The sequence below is a fragment of the Astyanax mexicanus genome, chromosome 21 (genome assembly GCF_023375975.1).
Source record: "Astyanax mexicanus isolate ESR-SI-001 chromosome 21, AstMex3_surface, whole genome shotgun sequence".
NCBI lineage: Eukaryota > Metazoa > Chordata > Actinopteri > Characiformes > Acestrorhamphidae > Astyanax > Astyanax mexicanus.
The window spans coordinates 11,096,118-11,117,864 of NC_064428.1; the positions used below are offsets into that span (position 1 = coordinate 11,096,118).

A 21,747-nucleotide genomic window follows, 5' to 3' on the forward strand; every position below is an offset into this window, starting at 1 on the left:
TTATCCCAGCAGTGCCATTTTAATTATGAATTTACTTTAGCAGTGCTATTCTAAACATACTTTTACCTCAGTATTGTTATTCTAATTATGAATTTACCTCAGCAATACTATTCCAATCATACATTTACTATAGCAATGATATTATAATAATACATTTATCTCAGCAGTGCTATTATAATCATAAATTGACCTCAGCAGTGCTATTATAATCAAAGATTTACATCAGCAGTGCTATTCTAATTATGAATTTACCTCAGCAGTGCTATTATAATCATACATTTACTTCAGCAGTATTTTTGTAATTATTAGTTCACCTCAGCAGCTATTTTAATCAATGATTTACCTTAATAGTGCTGTTACAATTATAAATCTACATCAGCAGCGCTATTAAAAACATACATTTACCACAGCAGTATTATTATATTTATAAACCAACCTCAGCAGTGCTATTCTAGTCACACATTTACCTTAGGAGCATTTACTGCTACTCTAATCACATGAGTGAAAGTTGCACGTAGAAAGGCAGCTAGTGTTTTGGTAAACAACCTAAAGCTAAGTTAGATCAGCTAACAATGCTATCTTATCCTTCTATCCTATACTACCCCTTTGGAGCCTGTATAGTAAACCAAGTACACTGAAACTGAGCGTGATAAGTGATGCTAAACACTTATTTTATTTGTGTGAGTAGAGTTAAAAAAATAAAATTAAACCTATCATATGTCGGCTCTCCCTGTCGGTTCTTTCCATCACTGCCTGCACTGTATACAGCAGTATTTCGATATTTCATGAGTGTAATGTAAATATAATTCAGTGTTAGCACTGTCTGTTCGAGCCTCGGCTTTAAGATTCTATACTGTGAGCACCTCAGGAGAAGAACTAGTCCAGCTGATGCTAAGCTTCCACTGCATTACAGGCAGCTGCATCCCCTGGAGGATTACATAACATATATATATACAGTATACAACCATACTGTCTCAGCAGCGGTGGCCTGCAGTGATGGCAATTCAGTGACGTTCAGCTGTGCAGAGTAGGAGTGTGCTATATCGTATCTTATTCAATAATATCACCAACAATTTTGAATAGGGGTGGGAATCGTTTACTATCTCACGATTCGATTCGATTCCGATTTTGGGGGCCACGATTCGATTCAAAATCGATTTTTGATTCAAAACGATTTGAATTATAAAAATTTCTGCTTCTGGCTTATGAATCTTATTGAAAAAAAAAACCCTCCATAATATACACTGGTCCTGGAGCAGGTAATGTGTTACAAAAACAATAAAATGTGCAGGAATGTGGGTCCTCAGTGACAGAGGAATCACTGGGATATCACAATGACGTTAATGAACAATAAATAAATAATAAATAACACTGCTTTATTACCAGGCTACTAGCGGTGGTGTGTAGGTGACGCTGCTGGGCTGATGTGATGATAGCAGTGGAGCGCTAAAGTTCAGGAGCAGCTGCTGATTAACTAGTTAATTTAAGGTCGTTGTATTTCTTCAGAAAGGGGGCAGGAGGTGGAGAAATTAATTCATATTGTCCATTCCTTAATTCCTCTGTGATGAGGAGCTGAAATTAGCTCTGATTAGCTTATTGTATTTTTCCGTTCCGCCTTAAATGCTGCAGCCCGCTGCCACCTGTAGCGTTATTTAAGGTGGAACTGGAAAGTTAGCTTGTTAGCTAGCTAACAGTTACTGAAACTAACTACTAGCGATCTTTTTTATGCTTGTTATGAAGCATTCTGCCATAAAACATTGAAACTACACGTTAATCTAATGTAATATAGTGCTTGTTCTGCCATCTTACCGGTGATTCTCAAACACCTACGCTCTGTGTGTGTCTGGAAGATCTCCGTTTGAAAGGACAAGCGCTATCCCCAGGGTTGCCAGGTCCAACAAAAATACCCAGCCCAAAATCAGTCTAAAACCCGCCCCTCAGAATCGATTTTGGGACATTTTAAATCGATTCTGAATCGTAGTAAATGAGAATCAAGATTCTTATGTGAATCGATTTTTTGGCACACCTCTAATTTTGAATATGGTGAGCAATATTATACCCTAAAATATCGATCCATATCTCCCACCCTTAATTAGCACTAGGAGTGCATTATTATTAGTATCATGATATAGTGGATGATATATATATTTTTTTTAATATTTAAAAATAGGGGTGTGCAATATCATATTGTATGCTATTATAAAATTTTAATTTCATTTTGTTGCAGTGTAGTGCATTTTTGAAATATTTTTTTAAATTCAGTGTTTTAAATTCATATCGCCAATTGATATTGTTTTAGGATCATATCGCCCACCCCTATTGCAAAGTTCAGTATGGATGAAACCTGTATTTAGTCCTAGTCCCTGGTCTGGAGCCAGTAGTGCTTAGTTCAGGCAGTGCTGACAGACAGAAAGGTTACGGACAGGTAATCCAGCAGTCGTTTCTGATTATTTTGAACTCCCTGAGCTCGAAAGTGTTGTTGGGCAGGTTGTGAAGGTCTATAGAGGAGAAATAAACATGGAGTGAATCTGCTGTCAGTCTTCATCACCCACACTGAGCTATGAGCTCTCTATATCAGATCCACTCAGGGGTTTCGCTCAACACGGTATAAAACAAGCGGCTGCAGCTGAAAATGTCTGGGAATGGGTCTTATCTTCTGGAAGGTGTGATGTCAGTGTTTTATATACGGTATCTAATTTATTTTTGAAGCATTGGTGGATTTCACATGTATACATAGGCAAAACATGTGAACTGGGGGGGTGGGTTGGGGGTTGGTGTTGCATTTGTGGGTTGTGGAGCTCAAAGACCCAATTCTAAAGCTGTTTTAAACTGTTGCTAATTAATGTCTGTCCTAGTGCTGGGTGCTATACCGGTTTGTATGGTATACTGGAAGAGGTATGGATTTTTCTCATACCACTAGAGGCGCTGTGGAGCGCTGTGCAGAAGCACACAGTGTAGAACAGCGCCACTGAAGAAGACCACAGCTCGCTAGATAACGCTAGCTAGCCAGTTAGCATAACAAGCTAACACACTGCAGTGACTGGAGACTAGACATGAATACAGACTGGAAATGCACATTCGATCCACAGCTCGGAGAAATGTTCCTCTCGTGCTCCAGACGAGCCCAGAAACGGTCATTTATTCAGAACAAGAGATTAAACTCCCTAAAACTAATAATATTAATGCACACTGAACTGAATGTATTTGCTAACTGGAGAAAGAAGGGAACTGTGGCTGATTTTAATACAGTAATTCCTCTAATGTCTTTAAAAATATATAATAAACTGATATTAACGTGTGTCTGACTTGTATAACAGAGCTTTTGAAAAATGTATATCTTTTTAAATACTTAAACATTAAGTATTTCAGGTCCATTTATAGTGTTTATGGAACAATTTAAAAAAAGGAAGCCATGTGTAATTTTGTGGGACAAAGTAAACCCAATAGTAATCAAAGCCTTAATTTAAAACCATAATGTTTGATATTATGTGTACTCCTAACAGTAAAGTAAGTCCCAAATTGATATATATAAAAAAAAAAAAAATATATATATATATATATATATATATATATATATATATATATATTGTTTAATAAAATACTCTGCATCATTTACTGCTGCTGTGTTTGGTATGTATGTGGTTAGTGGTGTTTGTTAGCTCTGCTACTCTCTGTATGGGCTGAAAGATGCACTGTAGAGAAGTGTTTTATCTGGTTGGTTGGATTTTTATTCTTTTGAGAAATATCAGCTGATTGTGTATTTTGGCTGAAAATCGTCCAATACCGATACACAGCTGAACGATCTTCCCATCTCTACAAACAAGCAATGAGTAGGAGTCCCAACACTTTTGTCCACATGATTTATTTCAGCAACTATATGTTTTAATTTTTAAATGATGGTTAGGTAGGTTTATAAAGAAATATAGAAAAGTAAATCACTGTCTCATCAAAACTACTGCTTTCTAAAATTATATCATCCATATATATATACAGTACATATACAGTTATTACCATTAGTATATTGGCCATAAAATTAATTCAGATCGGTTGGAGATTTTTTTTGCTTATCCAGCGTTGAGTAAAGCCAGCCAGGCCAGTTCCTCAGAGTAAAACTGCAGGAGCCAGAAACTCCTTTAACCTCTACCGTCCTGACAAATAGGATTTCCTGACGAGGTGTTCAGATCTGAGATCAGCACTCGTTCTTTGTGCAGGTTGATAAATGTGGGTCCTGTTCTTTGGAGCAGTGGCCTCTGTAAAACACACAAAGCGCTGTGCTAGCCCTGGGCTAATCATTAGGAACATCGGGAGAGTCATTACTGTATCAGTTACAAGGCTGTTCAATACTGTAGCTGCAAGGCAGAGCTGTGAATAGAGGAACAGTCGAAACACGAAACAATCGAAATGAGCTCTGAACCCAGAAGACTGAGAAAAATATCACATACTGACCTGACTCGAACTTCAGCGTATCAGTATCATATCACACTTATATACAGGAATAAACGGATTAAACTGATTTATACTAGACCTGTAGGTATTAGCAGGAACTCTGCGATACAATACATATAATGATACATTATTTATTAGATTATTTTCTACATATATCACTCTCTAAACTATTATTATTATCATTATTATTATTATTACAAATGCAGAATACACAGAATTTTAATTACATGCATTTCTATCACAATGAATAAGGTGAGACAGGTACCTGAGTGAGAAAATGTTAATTAATGAAAAAAAAAAATAATAATAATAAGATACATGTCATGTGACCTTTGCTTATGTAGTACTTTAGTTTAATTACATTTATTTGTTTTTTTGCAATGCAATAAGAAATTTGCATCTATATTTCCTAAGCTTGTAGGCACACCCTGGGCCTGTCACAATAGTTACATCATCGATTTATTGTACAATAAATGAACATGACCTCAATAAAATATGATAATCGTGATATCGTCTATTGTGTTTATTTGTATGTTTGTACACATATATAATAGTGAACAGTATTTTAGCCGATTCTGCTTAAAAAATCTGACCAATTCTTTGCACACAGTGTGAACTGCAGAAGGTTAAGAAAAAGTGTATCATTACGAAACTATGATTCATTTAATTTTTTTAAATCTTTAAAAGCATATGATTGTTTTTTGTGCTATTCTGTTATCATTATGTCAGCGGCATTTAATGGTTTTAAAATGACAAAAAAATAATTTCTGGGACCAATATATCATCCACAAAAAAATCATATCGTGACAGGTCTACAAACAGCCTTATTTATGCAACACTTATAATGTATTAAAATGTATTGTTCCATAAATTTACTTTTTTAAAGCATAACTAAAAGCATTACTAAGCACATAGGCCTGCAAAATAACTAAATGGGTGTTAAAACAGACAATTACAGTCATATGAAAAAGTTTGGGCACCCCTATTAATCTTAATCATTTTTAGTTGTAAATATTTGGGTGTTTGCAACAATCATTTCAGTTTGATATATCTAATAACTGATGGACACAGTAATATTTCAGGATTGAAATGAGGTTTATTGTACTAACAGAAAATGTGCAATATACATTAAACCAAAATTTGACCGGTGCAAAAGTATGGGCACCCTTATCATTTTATTGATTTGAATACTCCCAACTACTTTTTACTGACTTTGGTTGGTTTGGTAACCTCATTGAGCTTTGAACTTCATAGCCAGGTGTATCCAATCATGAGAAAAGGTATTTAAGGTGGCCAATTGCACCTTCTTCAGAGAAGAAGAATGGTGAGAACAGTCAAGTTAGTTTTTAAGAAAATATTCCAATATTGCTAAATATGTTATATAAAAATTATATAAATTATATAAAAAAGTTATATGGATATAAAAAGTAATCAAAACAACCGGATCAAGATCTGCTACTTGTTAACTTGTGGTGAGAACATTATCTGGTCTCGCTCCGATCCAGATATGTAATATTCACCTTTTTTTTGAGCTAAACTGCTGAAAAGGTGCAGTTTAATCTGATATAAGAGCCAGATGATGCTAATTACCACAGCTCTAAACAAATACTGCTTCTGCTGCTCCATGCTGTTTACACGTGCAGTCTGTGCAGCGTTCACTGCTTGCAGCACAGGACATCTGCGCTGCACCTCCCATTGAAAAACGTTTTAAACTGTGTTTAAAAGCGCAGCAGCAATGTTTCAGCGTTCTGTTTTAAAACAGCTTCACACTGCACATGATACATACTGGAACACAGAATCTTCTCTATAATTACTGTATTTACATGATACATACTGGAACACAGAATCTTCTCTATAATTACTGTATTTACTTTCTTGCTTTCGCACCAGACAGTTCTGACCAAATGGAGGAGACTAAGATGTGCTCACATGGTTTGTTGGTGCACATTTTGGTGCGTTTAGGTTTATACCTGTGTGAAACCAAACCAAATAGAGGGAGAAACGCTTCAGATAATCAAACTCCTCAACTGATCCGGATCATAGAAACCAACTACAGGTGTGAAATTTGGATTAAATGGATTAAAGAACCTTTCACACCTGCATGGGTCTTTTTGGTTTGGACCAAACTGAAAAGTCTGAAGGTCCAGCCCATAAAAGGTTTAAAAGCACTTATTTAAAGTAAGCAAATCCTCACAGCAATGCTCCAAAATGCTTCTTTACTCAGGCTGGGAAATCTTTTTAACATCTCGGCTCTAGAGGAATAACGCTGAATCCTCACTGCTGGTGGAGAGTGTCACCAGGTTCAGGGCACAGCAGGCCCAGGCTCTGATCTACAGCCTGCTGTGGAGTGGTGCTGATGCAGGGAGGAGGGGGCATCTTCTAAACCCTCTCCACCAGCACAGCACAGCACAGCACAGTGCTGCAGCTACGGTGAGCTTCCATCGCCACGTGCATCTCCTGATCCAAAAATATCCCGACAGTTTGGAATGGATGCAGTGAGAACAAAAGACGTTTCAAGTTCCCTCAAGTCTTAAAAATAGAAACAGAGAGACAAAAGCGTCCCGAAATAGTCTGATACACCGCAGCGTCCCGGGAGCTCCGGAGCGGGTCCACGGCCTCAGCTAGGGGGGAACGGTAATGTCTGCACCACTTTCTGCCCCAACATCACACTTCTTAACCTTCCACACGGCAGCAGACGAGTCTCACCGGCTGCCACTTCAAGGTGACAGTCAGCGTTTTCTGCTCTGCCGGTTCGGTTCAGACTGTGACTGAGTGGCTTTTGATGTCTGCTGAAACGAAGCAGCACACCTCCTGACTGAGCCAAGCTAGAGCTGCTTATATATATATATATATATATATATATATATATATAATTATATATATTTTTATATTTATAACTGCTGTAAATCACCGGTAGACACTTGTGACCCATATCTGGAAAAAAAAAAAGTCTACCAATAATTCACGTAATTCTAGAAGCGCTGGTGTGATGCGTTTGATTGTAATATTTGACGACAGTTATGGAAACCGTATGTTGCCATATCAGGTAAAACAACACACGATATGATGCCCTGAAATATGGTGCCATATCACCCACCCCTTAGTTATCACATCAGGGTTCTACTTTTTGCTGTTTTCAGCAAAAGAAAAATTCACACTGTTCTCATTTCTTGATAACTTCTGTTACAAATCTAATAAAAGTCTTGTATTTTTTTTAAATATCTCAGTTAGGGGTGTGCTATATCATATATCATATATCATATTGTATCGTACACAATAATATCGCCAATTTTTTTTTAATACTGTAAACGATATTATATCCTGAAATATGGTGCCATATCACCTACCACTAATTATCACATCAGGGTTCTACTTTTTTACTGTTTTTATCAAAAGAACAATTCACACTGTTCTCATTTCTCATTATATATCTACTAGAGACTAGAGATTATATCTGTCCAGTATCATTTATTTCACTTTAATCCTGGATATATGGAGTGTATTATTATTAGTATCATGAAATTCTGGATCATTGACTTCTGTTACAAATCTGATAAATTTCTTGTATTTTTTTTAATATCTCAGTTAGGGGTGTGCTATATCATATATTGTATCATACACAATAATATCGCCAACATTTGTGAATATGGTGAATGATATTGTACCCTGAAATATGGTGTCATATCACCACCCCTTAGTTATCACATCAAGGTGCTACTTTTTTACTGTTTTCAGTAAAAGAAAAATTCACACTGTTCTCATAATTTCCCATTATGTATCTACTAGAGACTAGAGATTATATCTGTCCAGTATCATTTATTTTACTTTAATCCTGGATATATGGAGTGTATTATTGTTAGTATCATAAAATTCTAGATCATTGACTTCTGTTACAAATCTGATAAAATTCTTATTATTTAGTATTTTTTAAGATCTCAGTTAGGGGTGTGCTATATCATATATTGTATCGTATGCGATAATATCGCCAACATTTTTGAATATGGTGAACGATATTGTACCCTGAAATATGGTGCCATATCGCCCACCCCTAATTATCACATCAGGGTACTACTTTTTTGCTGTTTTTATCAAAAGACAAATTCACACTGTTCTTATTTACCATTATATATCTACTAGAGACAGATTATATCTGTCCAGTATCATCTATTTTACTTTAATCCTGGATATATGGAGATATTTGGAGTGCATTATTATTAGTATAATGAAATTCTGGATCATTGACTTCTGTTACAAACCTGATAAAATTCTTATTATTTAGTATTTTTTAATATCTCAGTTAAGGGTGTGCCATATTATATCGTATGCAATAATAAAATAAAATTTTCATTTTCTTGCAGTAGGTGGAATTAGAGTAGGCCTATCACAATATTCAATTAATAATATTTTAATATATATATATATATATATATATATATATATATATATATATATATATATTGTCTCTGTTATGATACTCATATTACTATAGAAACAGTTACAGTTACATCCTTCATCTAAAAGATATTCACTTGTAGTTGTATTCAGTATTCTGATGTTGAATGAATTGAATAAAATAAATAAAACCCAAATACCATTTTATGATTTTATGTGATGAAAAGCTAATATAGCTTCATGAACACCACCTGTCAGCAGAAGTAGAAGCTAATGAAGGGTTTGAGTGCTGGTTTTCGACATGAGGCATTCACTGGGAATATTAAATGCTTGGTAAAGCTGGTTTATTCCACTCATATGGTTTTTTTAAGCGTAACTCTTCATGCTGAGTGTACTTCAGTATAAGTGCTGGAGAACAATGAGGGTTCTGGGGTCAAACGCCTGTAGAACATCTCCTGTACGCACTCAGCTGGTTTTGAAGGCCACAGCAATGCCAAGTGCTGCCTCTGCCTCAAGCACACACACCCACCCCCACATACATACATATATACATGTACATATATATGCATATGGGACATACAGACATACATGTGGCTCATACACACACACACACACACATAGGCACATTATGCTCATATGTGCAACACATGCAAATGCTCAGTGACCCCCCTACTATTCCATACACACTGACCCACATCCTCCACTCTGTAGCCCCCATTCTAACACCATTTCTTCATGTCAGCGTCTTCAACACCCCCCCTCATCACCCTGACCGCCAATCAAACGCTCGCACGTGCAGTCCAGCCCTGATGTGCAGATGTGTGCAGCAGCTGCGTTAACATTATCGTTATTTCAGTGTAATGAAAAACACACTTGCTCCAACTTCTGTCAGCAATGCTCGCTCGACCTCTAAACACACACACACACAAACATATATGCACATGGGCATACGCCTATTTACAGCATGCACAACCACATGGCTACTAGACACACGCTTGCATTTTCTGATTTTCGCATTTAATGTTACGTATGTAACGTATAACCAGATCACAAAAGGATAAAGGGGGTGTACACAAATCCCAATAAACAGAGACGAGATATTAAATAAATATTTTATCAGTTAATTAATAGATTTAATAGATTTTTAATACAGTTTCTATTACTGCACCCTGCTGGAGGAAACAATTTAACTACATATAATCTATCCAAACATCAATTCATTAAATCCACAAAAAACATTGTCAGAAAATATTAAACATAAACTTCTAATTGGCACAATTACAAAAAAAAAAAAACTAGGGGTGACACTAGGGGTGAATTATATGGTATTAAGACAATTCAATTTTGACATGTAGACCAAGATTTTACATATTATCACAATAACAGCACTTTTACAATACAACAAATTATTTCCATATTGGCCACCTCCTCCAGTCACACTGTTACTGCACTGTTATTGGCTAGTAGTTTGTGGTAAAAAAAAAAAAAAGAAAGTTCCACAATTAATATAATTTTTAAAAATCTATATAAAACATTCAGTCAGAAATCATAAAACGTGAACCTTAAAACTCGCTCAATTTGAACTATTTTGCAGCCCAACAAAGTCCAAACAAAAAGCTGATTGAACAAAAACCCCACCCAAACAAAGAAAGAAATAAATAATACAAAAATAAAAGGGTCTGTTTTATTATCTAAAAGCGAAATATACAGTCAGAAAATATTAAAACGTGCATTTCAAAATTGCACAATTATTTTTTGTTTTGACACCCGTTTTCCGGAAAGTCCCACCCCCACCGCACTCCTATTGGCTAGCAGTGCGTACTCTGATTCACACGAGTTTTAAAACGTCAAACCGCCAATGGAACGGATCTGTCAAACAATCACAACATTAAGAGGGCGGGGCTTATTAATACGGGTTGAAAACTCAAAATATAATTTATAATATTAAAAAATATTTATTAGAGAACAAAAAATAAATAAAAAACAGTCGGAATGTAAATCAGAGTATATATATAGTCAGAGTGTATAAAATGTGCACTTCAAATTCAAACAATTAAAAATAAAAAAGTTAAACGCTTTGATTTTTACACCCGTTTTCCGGCAAGTCCCACCACATCACTGCGTTCTGATTGGCTAACTCACGCAATCTCAAACGTCAAACCGTCAATGGAACGTTTGTCAACCAATTACAGCAGCGAGGGGCGGAGTTTTTTTTCTGAAAACGGGTGGAAAACATAAAATGTAGCGCTAAGAAAGTTATTATGGGAGAAAATAGAAATAAGATAAAAACTAAAATTAAAAATAGAATAAAAAGATAAATTCGCTCTGACCTGCTGCCAGTTCTCCTCCAGAGACGGCATGGCCGAGAAATAGCCGGTGTCGTGCACGAGCTGCAGCTCCTGAAATATACTGTAATTCGCCAAAACGTCCATGATGAGAGAGAGAGAGAGAGAGAGAGAGAGAGACTGATAGAAAAGAAGAGAGATAGACAGAGACACTTAGGGAATTAGAAAGGGAGAAATAAAAAATTAGAGAGACTTATAGAAAGAAAAATACAGAAATAAACAATAAGAGAAAGCGATAGATAGAAATGAAGAGAGAGAGAGAGAGAGAGAGAGAGAGAGAGAGAGGCTTTAACTGAGCGGTTAAGCGTTTTTCTCCTCTGTTCTCCCGCGAGAGCGTTTCACCCCAGTTTTGGCGCCATAAACGACCAATTTAGTTAAAAATACGCAAAACAAATAAAATGTAAAAATAAACACAGCGAGATTAAAAACTCCACAATCCGGGTATTTTCTCTCCTCCTCTCCTTCCACCTGCACCAGCGTGTTTGGAATGCGCGCGCGGGTGACAGACGCGGCGCGAGGAGGAGAGGAGGGGGGCGTGGCGCGCGCCGGCCTGTCTGTCACAGCCCGTGCGTAGCCATATAAGGAAGGAAAAGGGGCGGACGAACTGTCGTTGGCCGGGAGGATCAGGCGGGCGGGGTTCGCAGCCCAGGATCGAAGAAGGGGCGGGGCTATAGCTGGTCCGGAGCGCGAGCTATGTTTAGGAGGCTATATAAACGGAGGCGCGAGGCGAGCAGGTTCATTCAGTCTGTAGCGGTTTGAGAATTAGGAGCTCCGAGGAGGAGCAGCCTGAACCTTCATCTCCAGAAACACAGCAGAACACAGCAGAACTCACCAGAACATAGCAGAACTCAACAAAACACAGCAAAACACAGTAGAACACAGCAGAACCCACCAGAGCACAGCACAACACAGTACAACATAGCAGAATCCAGTAGAACACAGCAAAACCCACCAGAACCCAACAAAACACAGCAAAACCAAGTAGAACATAGCAGAATCAAGTAGAACACAGCAGAATCAAGTAAAACACAGCAGAACCAAGTAGAACACAGCAGAACCAAGAAAAACACAGCAGAACCAAGTAGAACATAGCAGAGTCAAATAGAACACAGCAAAACTCAACAAAACACAGCAAAACCAAGCAGAACATAGCAGAATTAAGTAGAACACAGCAGAACCCATCAAAACACAGCAGAACCAAGTAGAACATAGCAGAATCAAGTAGAACATATCGGACTCAAGTAAAACACAGCAGAACCAAGTAGAACATAGCAGAATCAAATATAACACAGCAGAACCCATCAAAACACAACAGAACCCACCAAAACACAGCAGAACCCATCAAAACACAGCAGAACCCACCAAAACACAGCAGAACACAGCAGAACCCATCAAAACACAGCAGAACCCACCAAAACACAGCAGAACCAAGTAGAACACAGCAGAACCAAGTAGAACACAGCAGAATCAAGTAGAACACAGCAAAACCAAGCAGAACATAGCAGAATTAAGTAGAACACAGCAGAACCCATCAAAACACAGCAGAACCAAGTAGAACATAGCAGAATCAAGTAGAACATATCGGACTCAAGTAAAACACAGCAGAACCAAGTAGAACATAGCAGAATCAAATATAACACAGCAGAACCCATCAAAACACAACAGAACCCACCAAAACACAGCAGAACCCATCAAAACACAGCAGAACCCACCAAAACACAGCAGAACACAGCAGAACCCATCAAAACACAGCAGAACCCACCAAAACACAGCAGAACCAAGTAGAACACAGCAGAACCAAGTAGAACACAGCAGAATCAAGTAAAACACAGCAGAACCAAGTAGAACATAGCAGAATCAAATATAACACAGCAGAACCCATCAAAACACAACAGAACCCACCAAAACACAGCAGAACCCATCAAAACACAGCAGAACCCACAAAAACACAGCAGAACCCACCAAAACACAGCAGAACCCATCAAAACACAGCAGAACCCACCAAAACACAGCAGAACCCATCAAAACACAGCAGAACCCACAAAAACACAGCAGAACCCACCAAAACACAGCAGAACCCATCAAAACACAGCAGAACCCATCAAAACACAGCAGAACCCACCAAAACACAGCAGAACCCATCAAAACACAGCAGAAACCACCAGAACACAGCAGAACCCACCAGAACACAGCAAAACCAAGTATAACATAGCAGAATTAAGTAGAACCCATAAGAACACAGCTCAACCCAGTTCCAATGTTGCCTGATGGAGGATTTGCTGGATTTTCTTGATGCATCAAATGTTTCTACTGGTGAAAGTTCTGGTCTGCAGTCATGTCAGTTTAACAACCAGACTCTTCTTCTGCAGTGTGATGCTGTAGTGATGGATGCAGTGTGTGGTTTAGCATTGTCTTGCTGATATATGCAAGACCTTCCCTGAAAGAGACGTTGTGTTATCCTAAAACCTCACGCCACTAATGCAGCTACTCATACCTTCAGAGCTGCAGGCTTTTAAACTGTGTGCTGATAACAAGCTTGATGCTCCCTCTGCTCGTGAGTTTACAGCATACACTTTTCCTTTTTGCCTCAGTCTATTGTAAATTGGCTTCAGCCCAGAGAAGACAGGCAGCATTTCTGGATTGTGTGCACATATGGCTTTTCTCTGCATGATCCAGCTTTAAATTGCACGGATTACAGCATGGTGAACTGTGCTCACAGACAGTAAAGATTTCTGGAAGTGTTCCTGAGCTCATGCTGTGATTTACAGTACAGAACCATTATAGCCCTTTTTAATGGTTTTAATGCAGTGCCACCTGAGGGCCTGAAGATCACCAGCATCAAGTGGAATTAAACCACAACCCACAACCACTCAGTGGCGAGACCTGCTGAATTCCTTATAGTTAAGTTCCTTGTAGTGTCTCTTAAAATGGGCCTTACAATCCGGTGCACCTTATAGTGCAAAAAAGTGTCTGTAAGTAAAAAAAAGTGTCTGTTTTTGGAAATTAAGGTATCCTAACTAAATTAAAATGAGACTCCACCACTGGTGGGTCCTACTTGTTTCTGCTATGTTCTACTTGGTTCTGGTGGGTTCTACTGTGTTCTTCTTGATTCTGCTGTGTTCTGCTCAGTTCTACTTGATTCTACTGTGTTCTACTTGATTGTGCTATGTTCTGGTGGATTCTACTTGGTTCTGCTGTGTTCTACTTGGTTCTGCTGTGTTCTACTTGATTTTGCTGTGCTCTACTGTGTTCTGCTGTGTTGTACTTGGTTCAGCTGTGTTCTACTTGATTCTACTTGGTTCTGCTGTGTTCTACTTGTTTCTGCTGTGTTCTACATGATTCAAATGTGTTCTGCTGTGTTCTACTTGGTTCTGCCATATTCTAATGTGTTCTACCTGGTTCTGCTGTGTTCTACTTGGTTCTACTGTGTTTTACTTGATTCTAATGTGTTCTACTTGATTATGCTATGTTCTGGTGGATTCTACTTGGTTCTGCTGTGTTCTACTTGGTTCTGCTGTGTTCTACTGGACTCTGCTGTGTTCTACTTGATTCTGCTGTGTTCTACTTGGTTCTGGTGGGTTCTACTTGATTCTGGGCGGTTCTACTTGGTTCTGTGATTTTGCTGTGCTCTACTGTGTTCTGCTGTGTTGTACTTGGTTCTGCTGTGTTGTACTTGGTTCTGCTGTGTTCTACTTGGTTCTGCTGTATTCTAATGTGTTCTACTGTGTTCTGCTGTATTCTACTTGGTTCTGCTGTGTTCTACTCGGTTCTGCTGTGTTTTACTTGATTCTAATGTGTTCTACTTGATTATGCTATGTTCTCGTGGATTCTACTTGGTTCTGCTGCGTTCTACTGGACTCTGCTGTGTTTGACTTGATTCTGCTGTGTTCTACTTGGTTCTGGTGAGTTCTACTTGATTCTGGGCGGTTCTACTTGGTTCTGCTGTGTTCTACTTAGTTCTGCTGTGTTCTGATGTGTTCTACTGTGTTCTACCTGGTTCTGCTGTATTCTACTTGGTTCTGCTGTGTTCTACTGGACTCTGCTGTGTTCTGCTTGATTTTGCTGTGTTCTGGTGGGTTCTATCTGACTATACACATCCACAATACATTATTACATTCATACGATACACACTCTCTTTCTCTCTCTCTACACACACACTTACACTTTTACACACACACACACCCACACACCCACACACTTACACTTTTACACTCACACACACACACTTCTACCCAGTCTGGCTGCTGAATTTCAGCTGGTATCCAGTCCTCCTGCGATATTTGCATGGAAATAAGATGAACTATAAGCATGACTGCCTCTTTGAGCCGTAAGTGCTTTCCAGCCGTCTTACAACAGCCCTGACCTCAAGCATGTAATAAGATAAGTGGATCATATGAAAGACCCTGCGAGGAGCAGAGGAAGGCAGATGCTCACCCCCCTTTTCTTTCGCTCCTCCTTTTTTTCGCCCCTTCAGTCGGAAAGCAAAAAGCAGAGTAATCGCAGAATGGGGTTACGCTTTTAGAGCTTCGTAGCTCCTGAATTATTCATGTTCCCCGTGGGACGAGACACTGAGGCCTGGCAGGTCTGGGTGGGGAGTTCTCAGCTCTTTCATCTGCTACCTGAGTGGGAGACGGACCGGAGTGGAGGAGTGTGAACCTCAGGAATCCCACTGCCAAATTAACACGGACCTACAGAACAGACTCAGGGGTTCAGATCCAGGCAGAGGTTTGAGAGGTTTGATGATCTGCTGGTTTGCTTGAGTTGTTATGTTGAGTTTTTTTAAGCAGAGACAAAAGTGGGAGCCACTTCCACCACAGAATCAGATATTCAGAATTCAGGTTTATTTTGTTTTATTATCAGAATTTTTTGTTTAATTGACATTTTCACTAGGGCTGTCAACGGTAAAGCATTAACACACGTGATTCATTTGAAGTATTTTTTACCACAATAAATTACGCCACCAAGTTTTACCCCAAATTCCACTGTAATCTGGTCTCTATCCGACCCAGCTATCATATATACTCCTTTTTTATTGAGCTAAACTGCTGATAAGCCACAGATTGATCAGATATATTAGTCAGTATTATATTGTAATATACTGCTAAACAAAACACATTGCCTCTGCTGCTCCATGCTGTTTACACAAGAGCGCGGTCCGTGCTGCGTTCACTGCCTACATCTGTGCTGCACGTTGCATTAAAAAACCTGTTTAAAAGCGTTAACTGTGGCTTGCACTGCTGGAGCAAAACTAGCATTAGCCAATAACCGTGCTGAGTGCTAACTCTTTCGCTGTTCAGAGGTAAGTATTATCGGCCTGTAGCCTGCTGCTAACTGTGTAAATCTGTGTAGATTAACATCCAACACTCGTTTGACTTTGAAAGAAAATGTTTTTTTAAGAATTACAGTTCTGTTTACTTAGCTAAGCTTTACAGTACTCACCACTGAGGAAAACGTGGCGATACCCCTTTTCCTTACTAGTGTTGCTTAAAATGCGCCTTATAATCTGATATGTTATATGTATGAAAATAGATCAGGAAATAGATATTAATTAATGGTGAGCCTTAGAATCTAAACTAAAATGAAAGTCTGTAATATGTTCTTTAATCGGGCGTAATTTTTTTTTTTTTAATTGGATTAGAAGCTCTGTAGCAGAGCTTCAAGATGCTTAAGTAAACTTATAATAAATGCCATTGAATGAAGGGAGAAGAGGCTGTGAAAATATGATTTTGTGTTAGATCTTTTTATATCAGGTAGATTTATGTACAGGGGTTGGACAATGAAACTGAAACACCTGGTTTTAGGGCACAATAATTTATTGTGGTGACGGACAGTTCTGGTGGAAACAGGAGAGTTGAGGTGCACATTGAATTCTGCAGTGATTTGATCAGCCGTGGTTTTATGTTTTTTGGATACAATCCGGGTTAGCACCCGAACATCCCTTTCAGACAGCTTCCTCTTACAGCGTCCACAGTTAATCCTGTTGGATGTGGTTGGTCCTTCTTGGTGGTATGTTGACATTACCCTGGATACCATGGCTCTTGATACATCACAAAGACTTGCTGTCTTGGTCACAGATGCGCCAGCAAGACGTGCACCAACAATTTGTCCTTTTTTGAACTCTGGTACATCACCCATAATGTTGTGTGCATTGTAATATTTAGAGCAGAACTATGCTCTTAATCTGCTAATAGAACCTTCACACTCTGCTCTTACTGGTGCAACATGCAATTAATGAAGATTGGCCACCAGGCTGCTCCAATTTAGCCATGAAACCTCCCACACTAAAATGACAGGTGTTTCAGTATGGCAGTTTAGGAGTGTCCACTTCATCACATCACACATCGGTTCTTTTCCTTATTTCTGGTATCACTTCTCCCTAAAAAGTCTTAAAATATAATGTTTTTCCAAGAGTTCTTTCAGAATAGAGAAGAGAAACACTGATAAAAAAATGCTCCTCGGCTTATAAGTGTGAGACACCACCAGGGAACGCAGCCGCTGCTGCATCTGTGTCGGCTGCTTTATGATAACTGAAAGCTCGGGCGCGCTACACGCAGCTCGAGAGGCAGCGCAGGTGTCGGGGTTAGGGAGGACATCTCCGCACACCAGCCAATTACCGTCACCATATTGGCCCATAAAAACAGGCTGTTCAGCGCCGAGTCGTCTAAATACAGTCCATCACTGGCCTATTTTACCCTGACAGCTTCTACAACACTGTAGCTACACTGCTACTCCAATACAATCCAGCAAGATCTAACATAGAGAGGCATGCAAAAGTTTGGGTACCCCTTTAAACCTTGCTCAAACATTATTTTACTGTGAATAGGAAGATGAGGAGAGGTTTAGAAGCCGTTATTATTATTAGCATTCTTAAAAATCTCATTCCATCGTTTTTTCATAAAGTTTTTAATTTCAAGTTGTGGTCTCTAAAATGAATGAATGCCATGTGAGCTGTTTTTTTTTTATGAAAAAAGTGCTGAGGTGTTTATATTATTTAGTGCTGCTTTATTTCAATAAATTACAGGTCTCTAAAGAAAGACAGGATTTGGCTCCCAGCGGACCCCCCCTTCTACTCCAGCAACAATATAAAAAAGTAAGCTCTTGGGCTGCTGCATCGGTATCCTTCTAAAAAAAAAAAAAAGATCCTTCTAAAAAGATCCCTCAGCAGAGACGAGGTAAAACAACAGTAAATATTGGCAATGCCTTTGATAGATTGAGACAGCTTAGATCCCAGAAGGACTACAAGACGGTTGGCAAGCTGGCTATTCCTGTACAGGTTAGCACTGAGATTTGGCTAGGTGATTTACTAGAAATAAAGCATTTTAGGCTATTTTTACAGTACTGTGCAATTGTTTTAAGCATCTGTGTGAATTTCAGTGAAGAAAAAGCTTCTTATTTGTGCAGTAAGTGTTTATTAGCTCAGTAAAACACGTTAGAGCATTACAATAAATACAAACAGCAATTTTACAAAAAGCAGAAAAAGCTTTTACAGCCCTTTTTTCATTAAAACAATTAAAACATCTCCTAATCTCTCCTCCTCATCTGAGTTTAATAGAGTTATTTCTAGTTCTCATCATTTTAATCAACACCTGGTTTGGTAAATTATTGGTAAATGTGGTAAATCAGGTGAGCTGCTGACGGAACTGAACATAATAATATACACATGCTGGCTGAGGGGAGGAGCATCCAGGAGAAATGTGGAATCTCTACACTTTGTTCTTCAGCTTTAGGCTCACAGGATATAACATACTTATAGTTAAAAATGAGAAATCCTTGTTACGTTTAATTGTATATATGTTTATTTGCATCGGTTTAAAGCAGATGTGGTGCTTTGTTCAGGTAAAAACACAAAAAAAAGTATTGCTGAGATAAAGGGATTAGTGTATTTGCTTTGGTGCCTAAAGTACTGGATATTCAACTGTTCAAATTCATACTCATGTTTGGGAGAACTGGGATCACTGAACCATTTTAAACTTTTAGTTTCTAATCACCATCAGAAAGCCTGTGACTGTTTTAAATTACTTTTTTTTAAACACTATTTACTATTTTATAATTTTTTATTTATTTATTTATTTTATTCATTTTTTATTTATTTATTTTTACTTTTATTTTTTGTTTCATTTTAATGTTTTGTATTTTCATTCTTGTTCTTAGTTCTATTATTCATTTAATCACTTATCATTTTTAATATTTTACTTTACTTTAACTATTATCTATTTACTTATTTTATATTTTGTACATTTTTTACTTTTTATGTCAAGTTTTTATGGAATTTTAGAATTTTCTGTTTTACTTCTTTTATTTTTATTATTTTTTACTATTTTTATTTTTTATTATTTCTAAATTATCATTAAATGTGTTCAATCCATTTGATGTTATAAAGCAGGGGTGTCCAAACTTCAGCCCGCGGGCCATTTGCGGCCCGTTTCCTTTTTTGGAGAGGCCCGTGAGGTATTTTAGAAATAGAATGAAAGTTGGCCGCTGTTAAGCAGGTTTTTATAATGTGAGATTCAAAGTTTAAACGCTAGGTGTCAGAAACGGGACAAAGATTTGGAGAGGGTGCGCATTTCTAGCGCAGAAAAACGGGCCAAAGAGTCTAAAAGCGGAGAGAGTGCGCAATTCTAGCGCAGAAAAAACGGGACAAAGAGTGTAAAAGTTGCCGTAATTAAGATGTTTTATATTAAGAGACATCATGAAATTAAACATCAATTTGAAAAATCTTAGTTTACACAACACTGTCAAAGATAAAGCTAGTTAGTCAAGTAAAATGGTGTGTAAATGAAATAATCAGGAAAAAGTATTATTTAAAGTGGTATATTTAATTATTTGTTTTATTACAGAGTCTGTGGCCCGTGACTTCAAATATATTTCTCCTTCTGGCCCCCAACAAAAAAAGTTTGGACACCCCTGTTATAAAGGCTCGGCAACATTGTAAATGAGGGTCACCCTCAATGTTTCTTCCCGAGTGAAAATAAAGGTTGAATGAGTGATTTATTGAACAGACTTGGCTAGTCTGGGCCAATTCCAAATAGTGTTTAAAACATGATTTCTTCTTTTATTAAACACTAGTGATGCATGCTGACTCACTTGAAACAAAATTGCATATAATAGTGAAGTGCCAGCTTTAGTTTCTGCCATTTTTGGCTTTAAAATATCACAATAACAGTGAATCGGGTTGTACAGTATACTATACACTGTATATCCTGTGATTTAGACCACAGTTGTCTAAAATGATAAGCCTAATGTTAAGGTTAATGTTAAATTGGTAACAGTACTTTGAACCACTTCCTGTACTTTCTACAGTAACAATAAAGACAGTAAAATACTGACTCTGATTCCAAATGTTACTTACAATGGATTTTAGATCATAAAGATTATCTGTATTTTAAAGGTTTCATATAAACCAACAGCTTTTCCAGCCGACGCAGCACCTTCAGTTCTGTCTCTTCTTAAAACCCGGCCCTACAGTTCTCCCCCCTCAATTTTGTCTTAGCGAAGCCATTTCCTGACAGATAGTCATATTTTAGCATTAATAATGAAGAAGACGCTATCCACCAAGCAGGCTAATGGCAGTTAACTGCATGTCTTCAGCATAATGCAGCCATGAAATAGGATGCTAATCAAGACGGTTTTGCTGGAAATTAATAAGCTCCCTGATGTCCCAGAAGAAAATGACATTTCTATTTCGCCCAAAGGAGATCTGAGCACCTTCCCTCTGGTCTGGTTCTGTCTGTGAATAAAAGAAGAAGTCCAACTGGAAATTAAATTGGGTGAAAAACTGCAATATAGAGGAATTGAACTTTTACATCTGAATGAAACCAGTGTTTAGAACTGAGTTAATGCAGGCCTAATAAAAATGAATCTTTTAAACCCATCAATCAGGTTTATATTGAGTAGGATATCTCCAAATATCCACATGCTATAATACTCTACTGTTAGTACATTAGTAAAGTTCTCATATTGCTCATATGTAGCCAATGAAAATGTACTTGGAGATTAGGGATGTAACAGTACAGACAATTCGTGTTTCGGTTCTCACCTTGATATAAACTCCATGGTTCGGTACATTTTCGGCTTTATTAATTTAATAATATAAATTAATCTTCATTATAGTCATCCTAAGCATATTACAGGATTAATATCAGTGTTGGAGTTCTTTTAAAGAAATATCAGCATTAGATTGTCAAAATTGGATTATATTAGTGGTGTCAGGCACTTAAAAATTATCTTAAAATCATGACAATTTATTTTTATGCTGGAAATGCCCAGTATTATTGTGAGGGTACAGTAATAATAGTGTTTAATTTTTACTGTTATAATATCTCAGAGAGAGAGAGAGAGAGCCTGCACAAGTGAGAGAGAGTGAGAGAGAGAAAGAGAAAGACAGAGAAAGACAGAGAGAGAACAAGTGAGAGAGAGAGACAGTGGAAAGCGACAGACGACTATTAGTTTCCTATGGCAGCACAGCGATGGTTGTGAATTGCGCAAACTCTTTACAGCTATAGCAGCTATAAAAACTTTCTACAAGGTTTAGGAGTGTGTTTATGGGAGATTTTGACCATTCTTC

The 21,747-nt window shown here is 37.8% G+C and overlaps 1 protein-coding gene across 1 annotated transcript in view; it reads right to left on the bottom strand.

Annotated features, from left to right (window-relative positions):
* The window catches only part of LOC103039059 (Krueppel-like factor 7), a 66,634-nt gene extending 55,347 nt beyond the window's left edge, over positions 1 to 11,287 (bottom strand). The window contains exon 1 of the mRNA XM_007239948.4: positions 11,169 to 11,287. Within this exon, the coding sequence (XP_007240010.3) occupies positions 11,169 to 11,270 (102 nt within the window). The 5' untranslated portion in view covers positions 11,271 to 11,287. The remainder of the gene's footprint in view (positions 1 to 11,168) is intronic.
* Between the last annotated feature and the right edge of the window lie 10,460 nt (positions 11,288 to 21,747).